Source organism: Lepisma saccharinum, chromosome 12 (genome assembly GCF_977018435.1).
Source record: "Lepisma saccharinum chromosome 12, izLepSacc3.1, whole genome shotgun sequence".
Taxonomy (NCBI): domain Eukaryota; kingdom Metazoa; phylum Arthropoda; class Insecta; order Zygentoma; family Lepismatidae; genus Lepisma; species Lepisma saccharinum.
The window spans coordinates 35918165-35938892 of NC_139240.1; the positions used below are offsets into that span (position 1 = coordinate 35918165).

Genomic DNA, 20728 nt, shown 5'->3' on the forward strand with positions numbered 1-20728 from the left:
TTCAGACCTAGCAAGAACTTGTCTCTCTGTACGATAAATGCCTTTTTTTTTTCTTTATTACCAAATGGTTATTACTTTCTGGATGTATTTAACATAAAGTGTCAGACTCAAATACTGAAGATTCACTGGAAAGATTGTACATTTTCTTAGCTCACAGCTCGGGCCAGTAACCAAATGTGAATGTTTTTTCCTGCAGTTGGTCCTCCCGGGAATGCAGCAACATCCGGAGCAGTTCGGAGTCCAAATGGCAGCCACAGCGTGCTTGTACAACCTCACCAAAGGAGACTTAGCTCAGAAGATCCATCCGAGAGTCCTCAAGGATGTTGTGGATCTTACCCTCAGGGCGATGGAAATTTACCCTGGGCATTACCAAGTGAGTTTTCTGTTCCAGTTTTCAGTGCTAGGTCCTGTTTGTACTAATATTTCTAGAGTTTGCATTGTACAGAGTGAGCAAGGATGTATTTAGTTTACTAAGTTTTACTTAGTACAAAAATGAAAATGATGAAATAATAAAATAACTAAAATTAAATAATGAAAATATTATTTTGTTTATGACTTAATGACAAAAACATTTATGCAAGGTTTATTACTACTTAGAACGTAACATTCATAAAAAAATTACAGGAACTTTATTTTTCGTCAACTCGATCTAACATCCTTTTTTTATTCAATAAATATTAAATTCTTTATCTATTTAACATTAATTTCCTTAACAGCAGTTTTTTTTGGTAATGTTTTTTTATATATAAGTTTTGCCGGCCTTAACTACACGTAAGCTAGATAATCAATATGTGCTGTTATATCACTATTTTTATATCGTACTTTTACCAATTCATGCAATAAAAATGTAATATGAATTAATTTGAATATTTTAATTAATGTACCTAGTCATATCACAAATTCTGTTACAAAGTTAATAATGAACTACAGGCACAGTGAGCAAGCTAATGTATTAATATTTGGATGTTACAAAGGTACAGGTATTGCCAACACAGAGCACCAATCAATGTTCAAAATGGCCACCTCTGGCCTTCACACAGGCCCGAAGTCTCTGAGGCCAGTCATCGATCGCAGCATGCATGGTCTCAAGCGGAAAGTCCGCCACTGCTTTCACTAGAGAACGATTGAGACTCGGAACGTTCCTACAGACCATGCCCTCCAAAACGGATCACAACCTGTAGTCCAATGTGCCGAATTCGGGGCTGCTGGAGGGCCAATCAGCCGAAGCAATGAAATCTGGCACATTCCTCTGAAGCCACTCCTGTGTGATCTTTGCCTTGTGGGCCGGTGCTGAGTCCTGCTGGAAGCTCCACGGTTCATTGTTGAACATGGTGCGTATCATTGATTTCACAAGTGGCTCCAACACTGTCGCTTGGTACACTTTTGCAGATGTTTTCACACCATATTCACAGAAGTGGAGGTCAGTTGTGCCATCGTACAAAACCCCCCACCAAACCATCAATGAGGCGGAATGATGGCCTCTGAGGATGCGTGGAGTGTTTTCACAAGCTTCCTGGGATGTCGAGGCATAAACATGGTCATTTTGACGATTGTAAGACTCTTCAATCATGAAGATTTTTTCGTCCTTGAAAAGGATCCTCCTGTGGACACCATTTGCATAATGCTGAAGAAGTCGTTTTGTTTTCTGCTCCCTCTGGACCTTAAGCTGTGAAGTGAAGAAGTGACCAGTACTTCGCGATAAGTGGTCGGAGCACACGCAGCATCGACATTTTCGAAATGTTCAGCTCTCGAGCCATCACTGCTTGTTTCCTGATAGGATTTCATCGAAACCCCGCTGCCACTGCTTTCACGAGCTGCGAAGTCTACCTTTCCTGGGGTGGTCCTCAAGTGTCCCTGTGTCACAGTATCTGTTGATGGTCCGATTCACAAACATCCTGCTGATATTCAGCTTTTTTAGGGTGTTGGAAGTGGTGATTTGCCAACTTTGTGCAGTGCGATTACTGCCACACGGTTCTCATATACACCCCACTCCATTCGACTCGCAGTGAAATTCACTTTTCTGCTACCACAGCCAAATTTTCAAGTGGCATCACTCATCTCAATAATCCAACAATGATCGTATGAACTCAAATAAAGGATTCTTGGATAACAATATTATGTCATCTCAATGGTGCTGTAAAAAAAATAGCTGGGAAGGTAAGAGGGGGCTGGTGCGACACAGCAAATATAATAATATTGCATCACGTGCAAAATGTATACTCAGGCAAATGGTTGGAGCCATTGATGGCATCATAGTGCGGCATGCATCAGGTGCCGTAATTGACAGCCAATCGAGTGCATAAAAGAGCCAGATGAGGCCCCAAAAGAGCCAAGTTGGCAACACTGACTCTGAGAGACGAGCTTGGCAGAAACTGTTCCGCATGCTCTTAATGCATATTTTTTTATTTTTATTAGTATCCCATCTTCAATTTCGTTTTAGTTAAGGGCGTATATATTGCATGATAGGTACAAATAGCCTATTTGTTGACATGCCCATAATTTTGAATCAATCAAAAAGGAGCTTGGAATTCATGTATGTTCAGATGGGATCGTGGCTGTAGCAAGGAATTTTTGTAAAGTGCCCAGTTGTGGATAAAAGCTTGAGTATATAATGTTCATGTATTGTTATTCCTTCACTCGACCATTTACATAAAATTATGACTAGAGGCACATATTTTTGGTAAATAAAAAGCAAAATTTCGGTACGAAAACTGAGTCAATTTCGGGTTCAAAAGCGGTAAATAAAATAAAATATCGGTGTTATAGCGGTGAAAAAATGGATGAAAAGTGGTATATAAAAAGACATATTGGTTTCAAAATTGTGAATATAATCCTAAATTTGATTTAAAAACTACACTTATTCCACAGAATTAACATTTCACTTGTAATAGCACATTTATGTAGTTATCAGAGTATTAAGTTTATTTCTGTGTAAAGGAGTCAATTTTTGCTTCTCCAATATTAACAGCAGAATTAATCAATTTTCCGGAAATTGCATAACTCTCAGGATAATTCAGACCTCAGAAGGTGTCGCGTTGGTGAATAAACCCTGAATTTTGTGTTTAAGAGTTAATTTCGCTTTTTGCAGTTCATTTCGCATTATTTCGTGACAAAATATGGTCACAAAATGCATCTCACACCTTTCAAAAACATGAAAAATTAACACTACAATGTGTTTTTTCAAATTTCGTTTTTTCATTAAAAACGAAATATGCATGCCCCTAATTATGACTAATACGTTACAAACGAAACACACAGGTTTTTCACTTTGGCCCCTTGTAAAATGTAAAATTGAGCTTTGCCTGATACAGCTTTTACAAGCATGTTCTTCATCTTGATTCTTATCCTGACAAGAGGCAGGTGTGCTTGTTTGTTGATCTACAGTTTCCCCTGTTTCTTCCAGCTTCAGAAGAACACGTTGCTCACCCTTTGCAGTGACAGGATTCTACAGGATGTGGCATTCGACAAGTACAGATGCGCTCGTTTAGTGATGAACTGCCTGTGCCAGTTTGATGACGCTTCAATGAACAGGATGAGTGTAGCCATTTGCTCCATTTTAGGTAGGTACTAGTGTAAAAAATAAGTATATCATTGAATTAAAACATGACATACACATCTGGGCTCTTTTGTTATGAAGGTGTTCTGGTGGAAGCACACAATGGTTCAGATCTCAGTCTCAATTTGCCCGTCTTTTTATAAAGTTAACATGAAATAACAGGGTGTCTACCAGTCAAGAATATCAAGAAAAAGTCAAGAAAGTATGCTTGCAGTCAATAATTTTTGCTACTTTTCACAGTACCAGGTGTGCTGGTTAATAATTCTTAATTGATCCGAAAAAACAAAACAAGTGTATCTGGGGAGAAAGGTAACAAATGCTTTATTCAAAGTATGCCCCATCGCTAGCTATACATTTTGCCCATCTGTCCGTCAAATTGTGGATGCCCTACCAGAAATATCATTCACATTTTGAGGTGATCCAGTCAGCAAGTCATTGTTCGACATCTTCGTAATTGTTGAAGTGTTGCTGGGAAAGTGAATGAGACCGATGAAAACAAGTGGTAGTTCGAAGGGGCTAAGTCTGGTGCATATGGCGGGTGGGGCAATAATTCCCAGCCAAGTGTAGAAATGGTCTGATGCCTTTCGCTGTGTGTGATAGGGGTTGTCATGCTGCAAAATCACTTTTCCGTGTCTTTGTCGCCCAAACTGGGTGCTTTTCGATCAATGCATGGTTCAAATTGATGAGCGGTAGCGAATGGCATTCACTGTTTCACCTGGTTTCAGAAGCTCATGGTACACCACACCCTTCTGATCCCACCAAATGCACAGCATTGTCTTCCTTCCGAAACGATTCAATTTTGCGGTCGATGTTAAAGGTTGTCCTGGTTCAACCCACGACTTCTTGCATTTTGGGTTCTCGAAGTAGATCCATTTTTCGTCCCCAGTCACTATCCGATGCAAGCAAGACTTTGTTTCATGCCGAGAAAGCAACATTTCACAAACCGTTTTTAGCTTTTCCATTTGTCTGTTGTTCAGATGATGTGGGACCCATTTTCCTGCCTTCTGGATCTTTTCCATGGCATGAAGACAATCAGATATGGTTTGGTGACCGACATTTAACTTCTCTGCCAGTTGTTGTTGCGTTTGCATATCGTCTTCGTCCAACAGTGCTTGCAATTCGGCATCTCGGAATTTTTACGGCTGGCCCGTGCGATCTTTGTCTTTCAAGTGGAAATCACCACTTTTGAATCATCAAAACCAATGCGCACACACGTCTTGCGTTAGGACATTGTCACTGTACGTTTCCAGAAGGTTATGATGGCTTTCAGTCGCGTTTTTCTTTTTATTGAACAAGAAAATCAGGACATGCCGCACATGCTCCTTATTTGGTTTGAAGGTCAACATGTTTCCCACACAAACCGAATATTTCACGATCACTCACACTGGGTTGCACATCCACGGCATTTTGACAGGTACTCTCCTGGCAACACACTGATGTAACAGTTGAGACTGTGCACCAACCCTTGCTTCCAGCACCATCCAAGGACGAAATTAAGAATTATTAACCCGCACACCTGCTATAGTGAATTTACATACAGTACCTGTACTGGGATTTGATAAAATTTAATATTTGGAAATCTATTGTTTTAAGTTGTGGTTAAGATATTTTCGCTTTGTTTCTTAAGAACTACATTCTTGTATGTGAAGTTTTGTAAAAATATTGAAGTAAAGTGGTCATTCCCCATCCAGGATGATGTCTGAAGCATTAATTTGGACATAAAGCAAGTCTAAATCTCTTGTTAAAGTACCACTTCAGTAATCATCTTAACTGGCCTTGTGGTTAAGAGTTTTTCATTGAATAATAATGTTTATTTTCTTAATTTTTTAATTTCTTAATTTCCAACTATATCTAAGTTGGCGGGGGGCGATTATATAAATGTTAAGAAGATGAAGGAAAAAAGTCAAGAAGAAGGAATGAAAGGCAAGGAAAAGTCATGAAAAGGTCAAAATTTTGGATTTGTTATTTTGGTATACACCCTGAATAAGCTTTGCTTGACATTTTGGCTAGTATTAAAAATGACGTAAATAAATGCGTAACACACTCCCTCATATTTCTCATGGAGAACGAGAATACAGTCTTCAACTTGACGGTTTTACCAATCGGAGCAAAGTTTTGGCATCTTGTATATTAACCAATTAGTCTTCAACCTTTCATCTCTCCATTCATGTGCTTTGTGCATTTATATTACGTAACATGTTCCTAGAGTACTTAAAAAATACTTCCGTAAGTACACGTGTAAATATTTCTGCTGCTAGGCCTAGACCTTAGAAAGGTTGGAGTAATCAACTTATGAGTGAAAAAGTCAGGGAATTTTGAAAATATACCCTGCAAATGTCAGGGAAAATCAAGTTTTTTTATGTATTTCGCAGGGTTTGAGGATTAAAAAAAAATAACTGTTTTTGTCTTGAACCAGTTTCTTGATTGAATAATAATTTTGTAGTTTATTTTGAACAATGTTGAATAAACTTTATTTTCTTTAATACCAAGTGCAGTTTAACACTTAAGGTCATGCTGGGTGATTAACCTTTGCTAGCGAAGTCATTTTTGAATCCCCCACCCCCTTTTGATAAGCTGCTATGATATTCCATATTTGAAAAATTACATCAGATTAGAATTCCTTCTAGAGAATTCACATGATTCTTCTAAGATATCTGTGATATCTAAACAGCAAAAGCAAACCACACAGTTTCTCAAAACAAGGGGAATTTTCGAAAACGCCTCTACTGGTGGATTGATTGATTTACTTTATTGTACTTTGCTTTTTGCGCCACTTTTTGGCTAATTTGCAAAGATGGAGATGAGTGATGATGTGATAAAATTGATGAATGGACACTCATAAACATTTATGCCTAGGCTAGGATTCGAACCTGGTATTCCTGGCATCGTAACACGATGTGCTAACCACTCTGCGACGGGGGCCGGCTCTACTTGTGGAGGCCAAAGGCGAAACATGTCCTTAAAACTCATTATTTGCATGTTAAAAGTGCCATGAAATGGTCTGAAAAAAAAGCCTGGGAAATTGTTTTGTCAATATGAATGAGAAACTTTGAGCAATACAGAACCTTTAACAATAAATAAAGGCTATGAATTCTTGTGAACTTGCTTAGTTTATGTAAAAAAGGATATATTTTACGCCTTGTGTTGATAACATTGTCAATATTTTTTCTCGGAAGCAAGTTAAAGAAATATTGATGTGATTATTTTCGTGCATTGACTGAAGAAGTTTTATATTTCAGCTGCCAAGATTTCTACTAGCGAAACATCCATGCTTGGTGCCCAGCCCCAGTACATGCAGAAGTTGCTGTCGATCGTGAGAGGGAAGGTGGAGACCGGAACAGTCGATATCACTATGAAGTTTACTTTAAGTGCCCTGTGGAATTTAACAGGCAAGTTAACTCATATATATTGCTCTATTTTATTTCTTGTTTAATGCTCTTGCACGTAACGATCATGTGCAACATGTTGAGACCAAATCCTATGCTGTTTCTGTCCCTTTCTGTTAAAATTGAAAGCATACTTGCTAACACTAGGCCAATGGTGTATCCAGAAGTTAGTCGGAAGAGGCAAATTTCAGTTGGGTACATCACTTCACCAAGAATCAATGCTAACCTACACTATGTAAACAATACATGGTTCTGTTGGCAGCACCCAACTATGTTCTAGAGATAAACATTTTTTTGGTCACGAATAGTGTTCCAGGGCTGGAAAACATGGTTATTAGTGTAGGTTGTTATTACCATAACTCATACCTTTGTATTCTATCATGAGCAAAAAGTGAGCTTAAATCACACTTTAAAAAGTATTCTTGAGCCTTGGTGATAAAAGACATAACAGTCGCGTGTAAAAATATTAGGCGTAATAATATATCTAAAAAACTGGCAGTTTGGAGAGGTGATATGGTTTAGTTTCAATGGAAAACTTACATCTTAATATTTGTTAATATTCAGAAGTACTTTAAATGGTTTCAGTTTTAAAGTATCAGCATGATCAATGCAAATTGTATGTTCAGATACATTGCTTGTAAGAATGTAATTCATTTTTTAAGTGTATATTTTGAAGAATAACCTGGAAAAAACCTACAATAAAACCCAATCTTCTTATCTGGAAAACAAACAAACCTGGAGTGCGCCATTTCGAAAAACCACGGTGAAATTGCCAAACCTGCTGGGAGAATCAAATTAATCAGGACTGTCAATGTTGAAAATAGATTCTTTAATGTGTTAGGCTGATGTATTGATATTATTGAAAGAATTATAAGAATCCTTTGCATACGAGGATCACTATTTATATTTTGAGCCTTGGCAACACTGATTGAAGTTAGGCGCGATTTGACGTTTGCACGGAATCGTCTGGCATTATTGACCATAACGTACTTCAAATTTTTTTGTCAATAGCTTCATTTGTGTTGTTTATGTTGCCTTGGAGATTGCGCGACAACAATAAAGTGGAATTAACTCGTGAACCTTTTCGTGCGATGATTATTTACGATTTTCGACGTGGATTATCAAAACAAGAGTGCATCGATCAACTTACTTCCACATTTGGCGATAAAGCCCCATCCTTTGCCACTGTGAAACGCTGGTATAACGAATTTAATCGTGGCCGCCATTCGCTCACCGACGAGATTCGCGAAGGTCGTCTAAAATCAGTTGTTGTTCAAGAAAATATTGATGCTGTGCAAAACCTAATACTGCAAGATCGTCATGTGACATACTGTGAGATTGAGGCAACCATAGGCATTAGTTCCACCAGCATATATAAAATATTACATGATCATTTAGCTGTGAGAAAGGTATGTTCTCGTTGGATCCCACACAATTTGACAAACACTCAAAAAGAAGCTCGCGTCAATTGGTGCAAACAAATGCTCAATAAATACAATTATGGTGCTTCAAAAGACTTATATAAGATTGTAACAGGTGACGAATCATGGATATATGCATATGAGCCGGAACGTAAACAGCAGTCGACTGTATGGGTGTTTCAAGATGAACCCAATCCAACAAAAGTTGTTCGCGCTCGAAGCGCATCGAAACAAATGGTCGCCTGTTTTTTTGGGAAAACTGGTCATGTGGCAACTGTTCCTTTAGAGGAACATAGAACGGTCAACTCTGTGGTGAATGGTACACAACAATTTGTTTGCCAGAGGTCTTCGGTCAAATACGGAAAACAAACAAATGCCGTCGGATCATTCTTCATCAAGACAATGCCAGCTGTCACACATCTCGTCTAACAACCGACTTTATGAACAGTCAAAAAATCGAATTGATGGGGCATTTGCCTTACAGTCCTGATTTGGCACCCAATGACTTCTTCTTGTTCCCGAATGTCAAGAATAAATTGCGTGGACAACGATTTTCGTCTGCGGAAGAGGCCGTTGATGCGTTCAAAAACCATATTATGGAGGTGTCTCAAGAAGATTGGAAAAACTGCTTTGACAAATGGTTCAAACGAATGCAAAAGTTTATTGACCATAAAGGAGAATACTTCGAAAAACAATAAAGCAGTTTTCAATACCAAATTCCTGTTTTTTCATTGTTAGGCTCAAAATATAAATAGTGACCCTCGTATATCCATAGTTTTCTGGCAGTGTTTCGGTATTATCTTCTCAAATTTCGAGATAAGACTGAAAGACTTCTCATGCTGCTAAGTATGCCATAAGTATGAGTAACCTAACTTAACCTGGGATGCATTTCTTTGTGTTATATAATACATGTCCCAAAATGATAAGCAGGGTTTCATAGTTGTTTAATTTCTCTTATATGTGGAGTACAAGGACAAAGCTTTTTTGGGAGTAAACAACAAAATTAACTTCCCTCCCCCCTCTCTAATTGCGAAGATGAAGGTGGGGGATGATGATATGAGATTGATGGACACTCACAATAAAAACCCATGCTCAGGTCGGGATTCGAAACCAGGACCTGTGGCATCTAATTACATTGTGCCAACCGCTCCATCATGGAGGTCAGCAATATAACTTCGAGACTGACAGTGCAATTCTTTCTTTTCTAGATGAGTCCCCAACCACGTGTTCAGTGTTCCTTCAGGAAGGGGGCATGGAGCTCTTCCTTGAAGTTCTAGAGAACTTCCAAGGAGAGAGTGCTGTGGAAACAAAGGTGCTGGGCCTCATTAACAACATTGCAGAAGTATCAAGTCTCCGGAAAATGCTGATGGTGGAGAATTTCATTTCCATACTCAGGTAACTTGTAAGAATCAGAAGTGTGCAATTATCAAACATGAATGTGCTAACAAGTCAGTTTGTCCAGTTCCAATTACCTACTATTCACATTTGTACATAACTAACAAAGTTTATCATAGGTATGCATGTAAATAAGAGATGAGTTGACTTACATACAGGGTTATTCAAAATGACTGTCAGGGTTGTAATACTTTTTTCTGGGCAGGTCAGGAAACATGGAATTTATAGCCATGCCAATTGATAACATACAGAATTTATAACGATGGCAATTGATGGAGACAATATCAAAGTTTTCTTTCATAATAGTTAGTGTCCTCTAGTTCAATAGGGATAACGGTACCTGACGATTTTGAAACGGACAAACTAGCTTCGTAGGTACTTCTGAGTAACACCATGGAACAGAATGTTTAAAATAGAGGACTTATAAACTAATAATAATGGAAATAGGAAAGCCACGTATGGCATTCTTTGTGATAATTACAATATGGATGTAAACCTTAGTCTGCATCCTCACGTGGGATGGTGAAGGAGGGTGGTAACCCACCATGAACCCTCTTACCCAACGTGAAGAGTCCACACTAGAGATTTTGAACGCAAAGTGACAACAACTGATTAAGGGTTTACAGTGATATTACAAAATATTAACATAAGATTACATCATGCATGTTAATATTTTGTCCACCCTTGTGCTCAGCAGAACAACAAATCTCTAGCGAAGCCTTTGTACTTTGTTGGTAAATAGTACCCAAAGTGAATAAACTGTAAGGTTGCTTTCTTATATCCTACTGACAGTATGTTGACATTTTAAACTGTACAAGGCAATTAGGAATGGTTTAGGTTCTGTGACTCATTTTTTGTACATTACGAGGAAAATTGGCTTTGTTCAAGAAAGATCCCTGAGAATTGCACCGTGTCGTAAAGACATGGGGAATATTTAAGTAGGATATGATAAGCAGAATTGTATTGAAATAAGATAAGCAAAATGATGAAATAGTGAGTGGTGGGCAGGAAGAACAGTATAAATTCCATCAAGGACATCATTTAAGAATGAGCAAGAGAACTAGTTGGCCTTTTGCCAGTGCCAAATGTAGGGGAAGAGCATAGTTTTTTTTATTGTTGAACTTCAAGTTATCAAGTCTTACTTCAGAGACTGATTACTTTCCATTCTCATTGAGTATCCTGCATGTAAGATGGTTCATAGACTCCATGGAACCTCTTTCATTGTTAGGTTGTTTATGCTTCTTTCTTGCTTTGCATTGTTGCATGATAAAGCATGTCGCTTGGTAACACTCGATACTGCGATTATGAGCCTGTAAAAATCTGAATTTATTTCTGGAAAACCTGGAAAATGTATACCACTGGTTGTCATGTATCAGTGAGGTAAGATATACTTTGATATAGTAATGTTTTGTACAGTATAATATATGTTCTACTTGCTTAACAACTTACCACAAAAATGGATGCATCCGAGTTCGTGTCTTGGAGAAGACACAACAGATTGTGCACACTCTTTTATCATCAATACTCATCCATCCATATTTATCGTCATGCTTAAACTACCTGTAGCATACGAGACATGAAACAACATCATAAGATACGAGGCTTTCAGGTTTATTCTCTTCGATACCATACTACTGTTTTATTAAGCAATAAGAAATTGTATTTTACATATATAAACATCATATACACTTGTACACTCATAAATTGCTTTCTTCTGCTTGCATCTTTTGAACTTGGAAACTCTTAATAAACAGTTCAGTACACCCACAGTATTACCATTTTGTCCAGTGATTGTATGATCAAAATATCCAGTAAAATAACATGGGAAGTACTAATTTTATTGTGGATATAAATTAGGTCCCACCTATGCTCCACTTCCAGCTTGTAAAACCTGCCTCCTAGAGGCAAAATGCGTGATTAAAGGACACTGCCTATTATGAAAGAAAACGTCGTGTGTGTCTCCATCATGTTTCCTGACCTGCTCAGAAAAAAATATTCAAACCTTGACAATCATTTTGAATATCCCTGTACATGGTTTGCTACCAGCTGCCTTAGGTCTTTGTACATATCACTCGGAGATACAAGGGAATATGTACTTCTTAAGAGCTACATATGGCACATAAACACACAAGTGGTACATATGGCACATAAACACACAAGTGGAATTGTTTCAAATGTTCTCCTGATAAGAGGTTGGGGGCATAAGGCATGCAGAGAGGGAGGCCAGGAATTCGTCAAAGGACATTTGGTTCCTCCACGACACAGAAGTAGCAAATTCATAGGGGGAGGAGACAATTCATGTTGCACTTGATTTGAAAAGACCAAACTGCCATTCCTAATCTGCCTAGGGATCTGCCAGTCATGTACTTTCTAGTTCTCGCTGTTAGAGGAAACTTGATGCCAGGTTCATTTAATGAGTGCAAAAATATTTTCTCAAATTTTCTTCAGAATCAAAAAGAAGTTGGAAAAAATTAGCATCATCATTAGACCATATTGGCTCCCCTACGATGATAAGTGGAGAATTTATAGAACAATAACATATGGAGCTGAAACATGTACTTTTACTGAGTGTGAATTTCATTTACATAGAATAAACAGTTCTCAATTGAAAACAAAATGTAGGACATTACTTTTTGAACAACCCTTGTATATTGTAGGTTAGAAAAGCCATTTTTATTCGTGAGAATTCTTTTAATTTAAAACATGTTTAAATTATCTTTCGTTACAGAATGTTGCTTCATTCGAAGCACATAGACGTGAGTTACTTTGCAGCGGGCATAATAGCTCATCTGGCAAGCGATGGTGCCACTCACTGGACTGTCACGACGGTGACAAGAGACATTCTTCTGCATGAGTTGGTATGTTGTCACTCATTTGGTTCTAAACTGTGTAGAAACACAACATGCTGATTTTTTTACACAATGAATATATGGCCCTAGCATTAAGTGTCAAGTCTTTAATACAGCTCTTGATATTTTATCATTGCAGCAGTGATTTTTCTTACTCTCTTAATTTTTTGATTTAGCAGTGCTAGTGTTCGCTTTGTGGAGATAAAGAAGTTTATGAAAACTGTTATCTCCGATGCAAGTGTGTGTAAAACAAAATATTATACTTTTCTTTTCAGGGGGAGGTGGTAGTAAATTGGGAAACACCAGAGGGGGAGATGGTGGCGTACCGCTCCTTCCATCCATTCTTTCCTCTGCTGGCCTGCCACGAGGCGTACCAAGTGCAGCTGTGGGCCGTTTGGGCCATCCAACATGTCTGCACTAAAAATGGTAAGTTGTTGTCTCATATTTTCAATTAATCATTTGCTGGGTTCCGACTTTTAAAAATCTCATTCACACACGCTCCATTTACAGATTGTCTACCAGTCATGAAAGTTGAGAAATTATGCTTGTGGTCAAGAATTTTTTGACCGATTGATTTGATTTTGTTTGTTTTACTTCACTTTTCTGCCCCATTTCGCTAATCTGGAATACGAGGATGAATAGTTTTAATATAAGGTGCATGAAGGGGCAATCTCAAATATATGGGGACCACAACACAAGCCTCGCATAAGATTATACTGGTTGAGTCTCCAGGTGTCAGAGCCTTGCTAGTCTGCCAAATAAAAGTCCAGGATGCATTAAGAGATAAATCAAGTCTAATTCTCATGTTAAATACAGCTTCAGTTTTCATCTTAACTGGCCTTTTGATAGCAGTTTGTCATTAAATAAATATTTATTTTCTTAATTGCTAATTTCCAATTTTACCTAAGTAGGGGTCGAATAAATTAAGATTTTAGATTTGTTATTTTGGTAGACACCCTGTTTAGAACAAGTTTTATTTCTGATGCTGTGAAAATTCTCCCAGCACCAGATTTGGCAAGTAGGGAGGATGTTTGAGTTTCAAAGCTCTGTGATTTACTAACTGCTGCCTGTGAGACAATTAGCTATAGTTGCCACTAAGTAAATTAATAAATACTTTAAATGTGCATTTCTCTGCATGCGAGAAGTCAAACAACAATATCTTGACAGAAATCCTGCTGGTATTATTTTTTTGTTACTGTTGCTAAATTGAAAATTGAAGTTCAATATTGTTATTATTTCTATTGTAGTTTATGGCTATTACAAGCATAAATAATGCTTTTGTTGTATGGTTTAAGGAGAACACACACTTCATTCATTACACACAAATTTTTACTTTGATGAAAGATACAGTTATAACAATGGGATAAATGTAACAAAAGAGAAACAGTTATACAATGGATGTTATATTGTTGGAACATAGCAACTTCACTGTGAAACAAGCAGTCCGGTTTTGTTATTATTTTATAACTAATATTTAAATGGAGAATTTTATTAAATTTAAATAGGGATGGGACACTATCGATACTCTATCAGTATCGACCAGTAAGTTACTGATATTTTTTACAATCTGATTTATCTAAATAGGTCGTAATTTAGTGCAAAATTCTGTCATTGTTGTTATACTTTTATGAACATATAATTCATGTACCCTAGTTTTATAAGTAAATGCATACATATGCTTGTTTCTTTTTCAAAGCAACGCTGAGTGCCATTATATGGTTACTTACATGAATTATGGAGATTAATGAACCATTCATGTTCAAGGAATATCTGTAATTTAAATCAGATCAGTAGAATCGACTTTTGGTACTTTATGATTCTGTAAAGAAAAAAAAAGTCTGTCTGTCCATCTGTAGTCAATACGAGGGTAATTTCATAAATATTGCACAAAGTGGCAACACTGCAGATTGGATTATACAATCAGAGTAAACGTTACACCGATTGCAGTTGAATGTTTCGTCACTTTTCTAGTCAACACTAGTTGGAGGCCAAAAAAGATATTGTATTAAAATTGAAAGTTTCCATGGTAAAAACTCCGACAGAAATTCACAGTGCTTTGCGTGAAGTTTATGGTGAGGAAACAGTGGACTGTAAACTTTGAACAATGATTGAAGTCCCATCATCCCCACGGCAAACAACATTATACAAACACAAGTAAAGGTGAACCAAATCATCACCAAGGAATCATCATGACCAATAGTTCCTCATATGAAACTAGTCCCACAGCAGCATTTTATCATGCCTGGATCCAAAAATTACGCAGAAAACTGCACAAAAACCAGCCTGGCTTGTTTTGGAATGGATCATTCATTTTTGCACGCCTGCACCTCAGGAAGTTTGTGACCGATTTGCTGAGCAATTATGAGTAGGAAGTATTGACTCACCACCCACACAGTTCAGACATGAGTCCATAGACTTTGACTTATTCCCCAAGTTGAAAGAGCCCATAAGTGGACAACGTTTTTACCTCCGTGGAAGAGTTTTCTGCAGCAGTACCCAAGCCATCCACGGACTGAACAACAGTGGTACCCTAACTGGCACAGCAAATCTTCTGAGACACTGGGTTACAGTTACTAAACACTGAAGGACTGTAAGAAGATACTGCCTAACATGCAATAAACATGTAATCAAAAAATAGTGTGCATTATTTAAGAAACGACCCTCGTAATTACAATTGTTACGGTTGACTTGATTTTAATTTCCCAGTTACAGAACAGTTGTGGAAGAAACAATTTTTGGAGTTCCAGAATTTGCATAAGCATTTTCCTTATACTTGATTCCCTCTCTTTGTAGCTAAACGTTACTGCCCAATGCTGGTAGAAGAAGGTGGTGACAGAATCCTGGGACATTTGATGGAAAATCCAACAGTGAACTACAATGTGAGGCGCATATGCCAGTCTATCTTTGAAGTCCTGATTTCAGAAGGGTTCTGCCGGAGAATTTGATTTTAGTAGATTATATTAATTACAAATGGTTATGGTTGACTGATTTTATTTTCTCGATTAAAGAATAGTTGTGAAAAGAAAGAGCAAATTTTTAGACACCAGTGTCACTGTAAGAACGATATTAATATTTATTAGAATTGGAGAGGCTCTGTATGTGCATACATGCTCACACCATCAGCTCCTGATATTAGCGTGTGGGCAGTTCTGAAGGAGAAACTAGTCACAGAAATATTTTTCCCCTCTGATGATATTGTCTTGATATTGAAAGATGATGCCGCTATGCTTGTAGTCAAATCACCAGCTTTGGGGAAAATAAAGCATAATAGACTTGTGCTCGAAATCTTCAGTGTTATTCTCCCCCTCCTTTTTTTAAAAAAATGATTTCGTGTCATCTAGTTAATATATGTATATCTTTTTTGTTGACACCTTTATACAGTGGTTTGTTACATCTTTTTTCGTTGTTATGGGTTAAAACAAATTAAAGTTCATTTCTGTAAGGTTAACAAATTACTCTGTACATCTAATTTGAAATTGTGTTGTAAAGTGGTTTTCTACGAGGGTTGTTTGAAAAGTTCATACCCTTGTGTGGAGGTGGTCTTTTGAATCATCTGAATATGTAAAGAAAATTGTATTATTTAATTGTATGTATATATTATAACTTATTTGTATTCACCTACAACTTTTGCAGCCCAACATAACACTAAATTGGTTCAGGATGAAATGTGAAATGACCTTCCATCATCGTAAATTGCTAGTTTCAGGACAAAACACACAGACTTGTATTCAGTGGAATTGTAAATTGTAGTTTTTCATAAAATTGCAATAAATGTGTTTAGAATGGTGTTGCTTTTACAGTTAGTTCATGATCCATGCATGAATAGCAATCTACTCTTCGTGGTTTACAAAATTATTACTAATTTTCATTAAATGCAGTACTGATGTGAAGAGTTGATAACTTCAAATAAATAAACATTTACAAAGTACAGGGTGTCCCAGTTAAAAGTAGCCTGGCTCCGATCAACAGTTACATGCCAAGGATCCTGAAAAGAAATGAAATGTGCATACTTACTGATTACGAAGATGCTGAAAACGATGACCTGCAGAATCAATATGTATCTGGACGTGCCTCAACTCTTATGCTGCACCTTATGCAATTCTGGCACTCCCAATATCATAGATATAGTTACTCACAATGTTTTCGTACAGATGAATTATGAGAAGGAAAAGAAAGCAAAAATAGAATAAGCCTTAGTACATTAGGTATTCTCCCTACATGTAGTTATAACACACACAGTGATTTATTTACAATCGTTTGTTCCCCATAAACTTTATTAATAATGAAACAACATACATTTTAGTGTAAGCAAACTACTTTTGTCACATTTCTGTTTGTACACTTAAAAACAGAAAAAGAAACATAAAAATGTTACAAAATGAGACAGTTTAATAGCCAGATGAATAACATAACTGTTTGGCATCTCCTGTTCATAGAAGCGACCAAGGTCTTGCAGATATCTGGGCTGATTCCCTCCCACTGTAAAGCGACGGCCCTATTCAGATCTTCTTTTGACTTGCACTCATGTTTATGGACACGTTTCTTCATAAATGCTCAATCGGATTCAGATCTGGACTTTGAGCTGGCATTTTCAACTGCTTTGGTACATTCAAAATCAACCAGTCCCTGTTGAGTTGAGCAGAATGTTTGCTGTCGTTATGCTGCTGGAACGTGAACACAGTGGCAACCCCATTTGCTGGGCACTTTTTTTCACGTCATTCTTGAGGATATTATTGCAGACATGTTTCTCCATGTTTCCATCAATGACTTGCATTTTCCCCAACTCCTTTAGTCGACATAGAGGCCCAGATCATAATGGATACTCCACCATGTTTTGCCGTAGGTGTTGTATTGGCAACATTGTCCTGTGTATGTGCCCTCCTCCACACACACTGGTCACACCGTCTGATCCTTGCAGGTTTATTTCGGTTTAATTGGACAAGATCACGTTGTCCCAAAACTCCTGATGCTTATGTAAATGCTCTTTAGCAAATCTGACTCTGTCGATACATTGCCCTGTACGAACAACATTGTGAGTAACTGTAGCACGATCCATCAGGTCGTCCAACTAGTGTGGGTTGGTGCATAACCCCTGCTTTACATAATATGCACTAATGCCTCCACAATGGCAAGTCTTTATTTTCTTTCCTTTTCTTTGAGCTGGGCTTTTAATAGGGACACCCAGTAATATTGCAAGTACAGCACAAGACCACATGTGTGATTTTCCCAGGGTTTTAAACTTTACTGGATGGCTGGTTTCAAACTAGATCACCCGAAATATGCACTTTGGGATGGCTAGTTTCAACCAAAACCACCACTACGTCGCAGGAATTAACACTTCATTTCTCGAAAACTGCAGATAATATATCAATTCTGTATTTTTGTTCATTTTTATACACTTGAGGTAGGAGATGCTGTTATGACAAAACAATATTTATTGTTACTATTTTTAACAAAAAAAATGAGAAAATTTCAATTCTTTCCAAGTAAAATGTTATTTAAAACAAAATACTGCATTCCTTTTCAACCCAACGTTCCTTGCTGGTGCGTGTACTGATAATTGAAATTGCACAAAAAGTGTTCACAATGTACTTACTGTTTATTGCAAATACAATTTATTGTATAAATACTGCATTTGAAAATGCATTTTTTTTTTTTTTTTTTGAATTTGTAAATATAGCACTTGTAATAAATAGTTAATGTGGAAAGCAAATCATCCTCAACTCAAGCAGTGTTGAATAGGGTTTTCACATTATACTATCGTGGTGACCATGGGGGTGCCGGTCCGCATCCATGGCCGTGTGGTCTAAGGTGCTGTGCTTTGGACTTCGACTGCGGGACGGCAAAGTTTCGAGTCTGCCGGGGTTTAGTATCTGGTTCTCGGCCTGTGTATATGACTGGTGGCAACCCACCATCGTGAGGAAATAGGGGAGCTCCCCTACGAGTGAGTAGCGTAACCCAGCCTCCAAAATCTACTATAACGCCTATTACCTGTTGAAGATCTCCACACCTCTAGGTAGGTTTGTGGGAGGGAAACTGGCAGTTGGGAGATCGGCCTAGGCCCTTCAAGGCCTATGAGCCACGGGCAATTATTATTATAATAATATATGGGGGGTGCCGAACAAGAATTTTTGTGTAAAATTTCTGTTTTCTTTTTGTCGGGAGGTAATATGTATCCGTGAATAGTCTTGCCATTTCATGAAAACAAAAGATTTCATATCTCTTAGTTCTTGCAGCAAGTTTGAAAAGCACGCATCTGATAAGTTCCCATGTGTTAAAGATTAAAACTCTTATGCTTCTAGAATTTATAATTCTGACATTTCTGGGATGAGGCTGTAGAGCAATTTACAGTCTTCAGCCTTTGTGACTTCCAACTTCAGTCTCACTGGGTGTTTCTTTGCAATTGCTCCTTCATCAGCTTTGTTTAATCATCCTCATTGTCACAATGTTCTAAAGCGGCAGAAAAGAGATACAAGGTGAAGACATTCAATTTTCAAGATGGCAATGTTCTCCTTTCCTTGCTTCCGGAGTCTGTGGAACATAATTTCATAACACATCTGGCAATATAATGAAAATTCATTCGAAAACCTGATGCAATGAACCTGTTTTTCTGGGAAACTCAAGAACGTGCGAGAGGAAAAAAAATCTTACGTTTTAGTAGGACCCTGAAGCTTTAATTCTGGAAAATATAAAATCCAGGATAGTAAATTTGGAATTCCATTGTACATGTCAAAGTTTTCTTGAAATTTTTAAACATCGTGCTTTCTTCAGGAGCTGACCTCCGTGAGAGTGGTTAGCACAACACATTACAATGCCAGGGGTCCTGGATTTGAATCCTGGCCTGAGTGTTCTTTGTGAGTATACCTTCATCAATATCATGATTATATCATCACTCATTGTCACAATTAGCCAAAAGTGACAGAAGAGGGTCGCTAAATGCCAAAAATCAAATCTTTAGACGAGGTCAAAACTTTGTGTTTACATGAAACAATATCAAGTCCATATGAATGCGTTCTTTCTCAATGCAAACACATGATTAAGACCAAAAATTTGAGGAAAACAACTTGTCATAACTTTTCCTTCATGATAGGTTGAGATATTTCTCAAGGTGGACAATTGTGATTCTTTCACCAGGACAAAACACACTCCTGCATTTGCAACTCAAAATGGCTTAAATTAATAAATTTTGGTTATTTCCAGATTCATAATAATAAAGTCTCAAACCTTTTATAAGATGCAGGAAAAATGAAAATCTGTTGTTAATCTGATGATACTCAAACATGTTGAACATAAATGGGCAAACATTTATTACAATCAAATATTACAGTGCGTCCATTTCGATCTGCAGCCGAGAGATCTGGAGAAACGTGGCGGGCGGCACTGACGGAGATGCCGACATTTGAGGCCTGTAATGCCCGCTTATTTTTGTGGACATCTTGCAAAACGAGCACTAACCTGTGTTATAACACGCAAAAGTTCTTCTGTAATTCTTCCAAGTTCCACCCTTATATACACAAATAAATACGCTTTAGAAATTATATTGAGAGCCACAGATAATACTCTGTAAAACATTTTAATCATAGTTTTGACCAGTAACGTCCTGCTTAAGTTTATATCCTTGAAAGAGTTTTGTGTCTATGGGGATCGTTTGGAGGTTTCGAATGTGCAACACTGTATCAAGATTATGCTGCAGATGAACCGTTAAAAGCTAATGGTGTTCGTGAGCTTCATTGCAATCCGAAATCTCCTAGCTCAAGTTTTTTGTTCCTTCGCGACTACAGAGCTGTGAATATAGTGGTAGGCAGATGTAAACCAAGAGCGTGTTAATTTCGTACTGTGCGTAAGAGTGTTATTCTTGGTTACTTGCCGTTACTTGTTTGTGTTATTGCAGTGTGTATGTGTGTTGTGTCAGTCAGACGATTGGAATGCCAGCCGCAAGGTTCACGTTAGAACAAATAATTTTTATGTATGACACTTACGTGAAAGAAGACTCGTGTCGAGACGTGTGTAGGCAATTTGTATAGAAATTCCCAGGCGTTTCACCTCCACATAGAGATACGGTTAGACGTCTTGTCCTTAAATTACGAGAAACTGGATCGTTAAATTTTAAAACACCTAAGC

At 37.6% G+C, this 20728-nt stretch overlaps 1 protein-coding gene across 3 annotated transcripts in view; it reads left to right on the forward strand.

Moving 5' to 3' along the window:
- LOC145995979 (protein zyg-11 homolog B-like) overlaps positions 1–18234 on the forward strand; it is a 41060-nt gene extending 22826 nt beyond the window's left edge. For all 3 annotated transcript variants that reach the window (XM_083132086.1, XM_083132085.1, XM_083132087.1), the window contains exons 4-10: positions 197–373; positions 3404–3560; positions 6796–6945; positions 9572–9758; positions 12487–12616; positions 12883–13033; positions 15401–18234. In XM_083132086.1, the coding sequence (XP_082988212.1) occupies positions 197–373; positions 3404–3560; positions 6796–6945; positions 9572–9758; positions 12487–12616; positions 12883–13033; positions 15401–15552 (1104 nt within the window). In that variant the 3' untranslated portion in view covers positions 15553–18234. The remainder of the gene's footprint in view (positions 1–196; positions 374–3403; positions 3561–6795; positions 6946–9571; positions 9759–12486; positions 12617–12882; positions 13034–15400) is intronic.
- The last annotated feature ends 2494 nt before the right edge of the window (positions 18235–20728 follow it).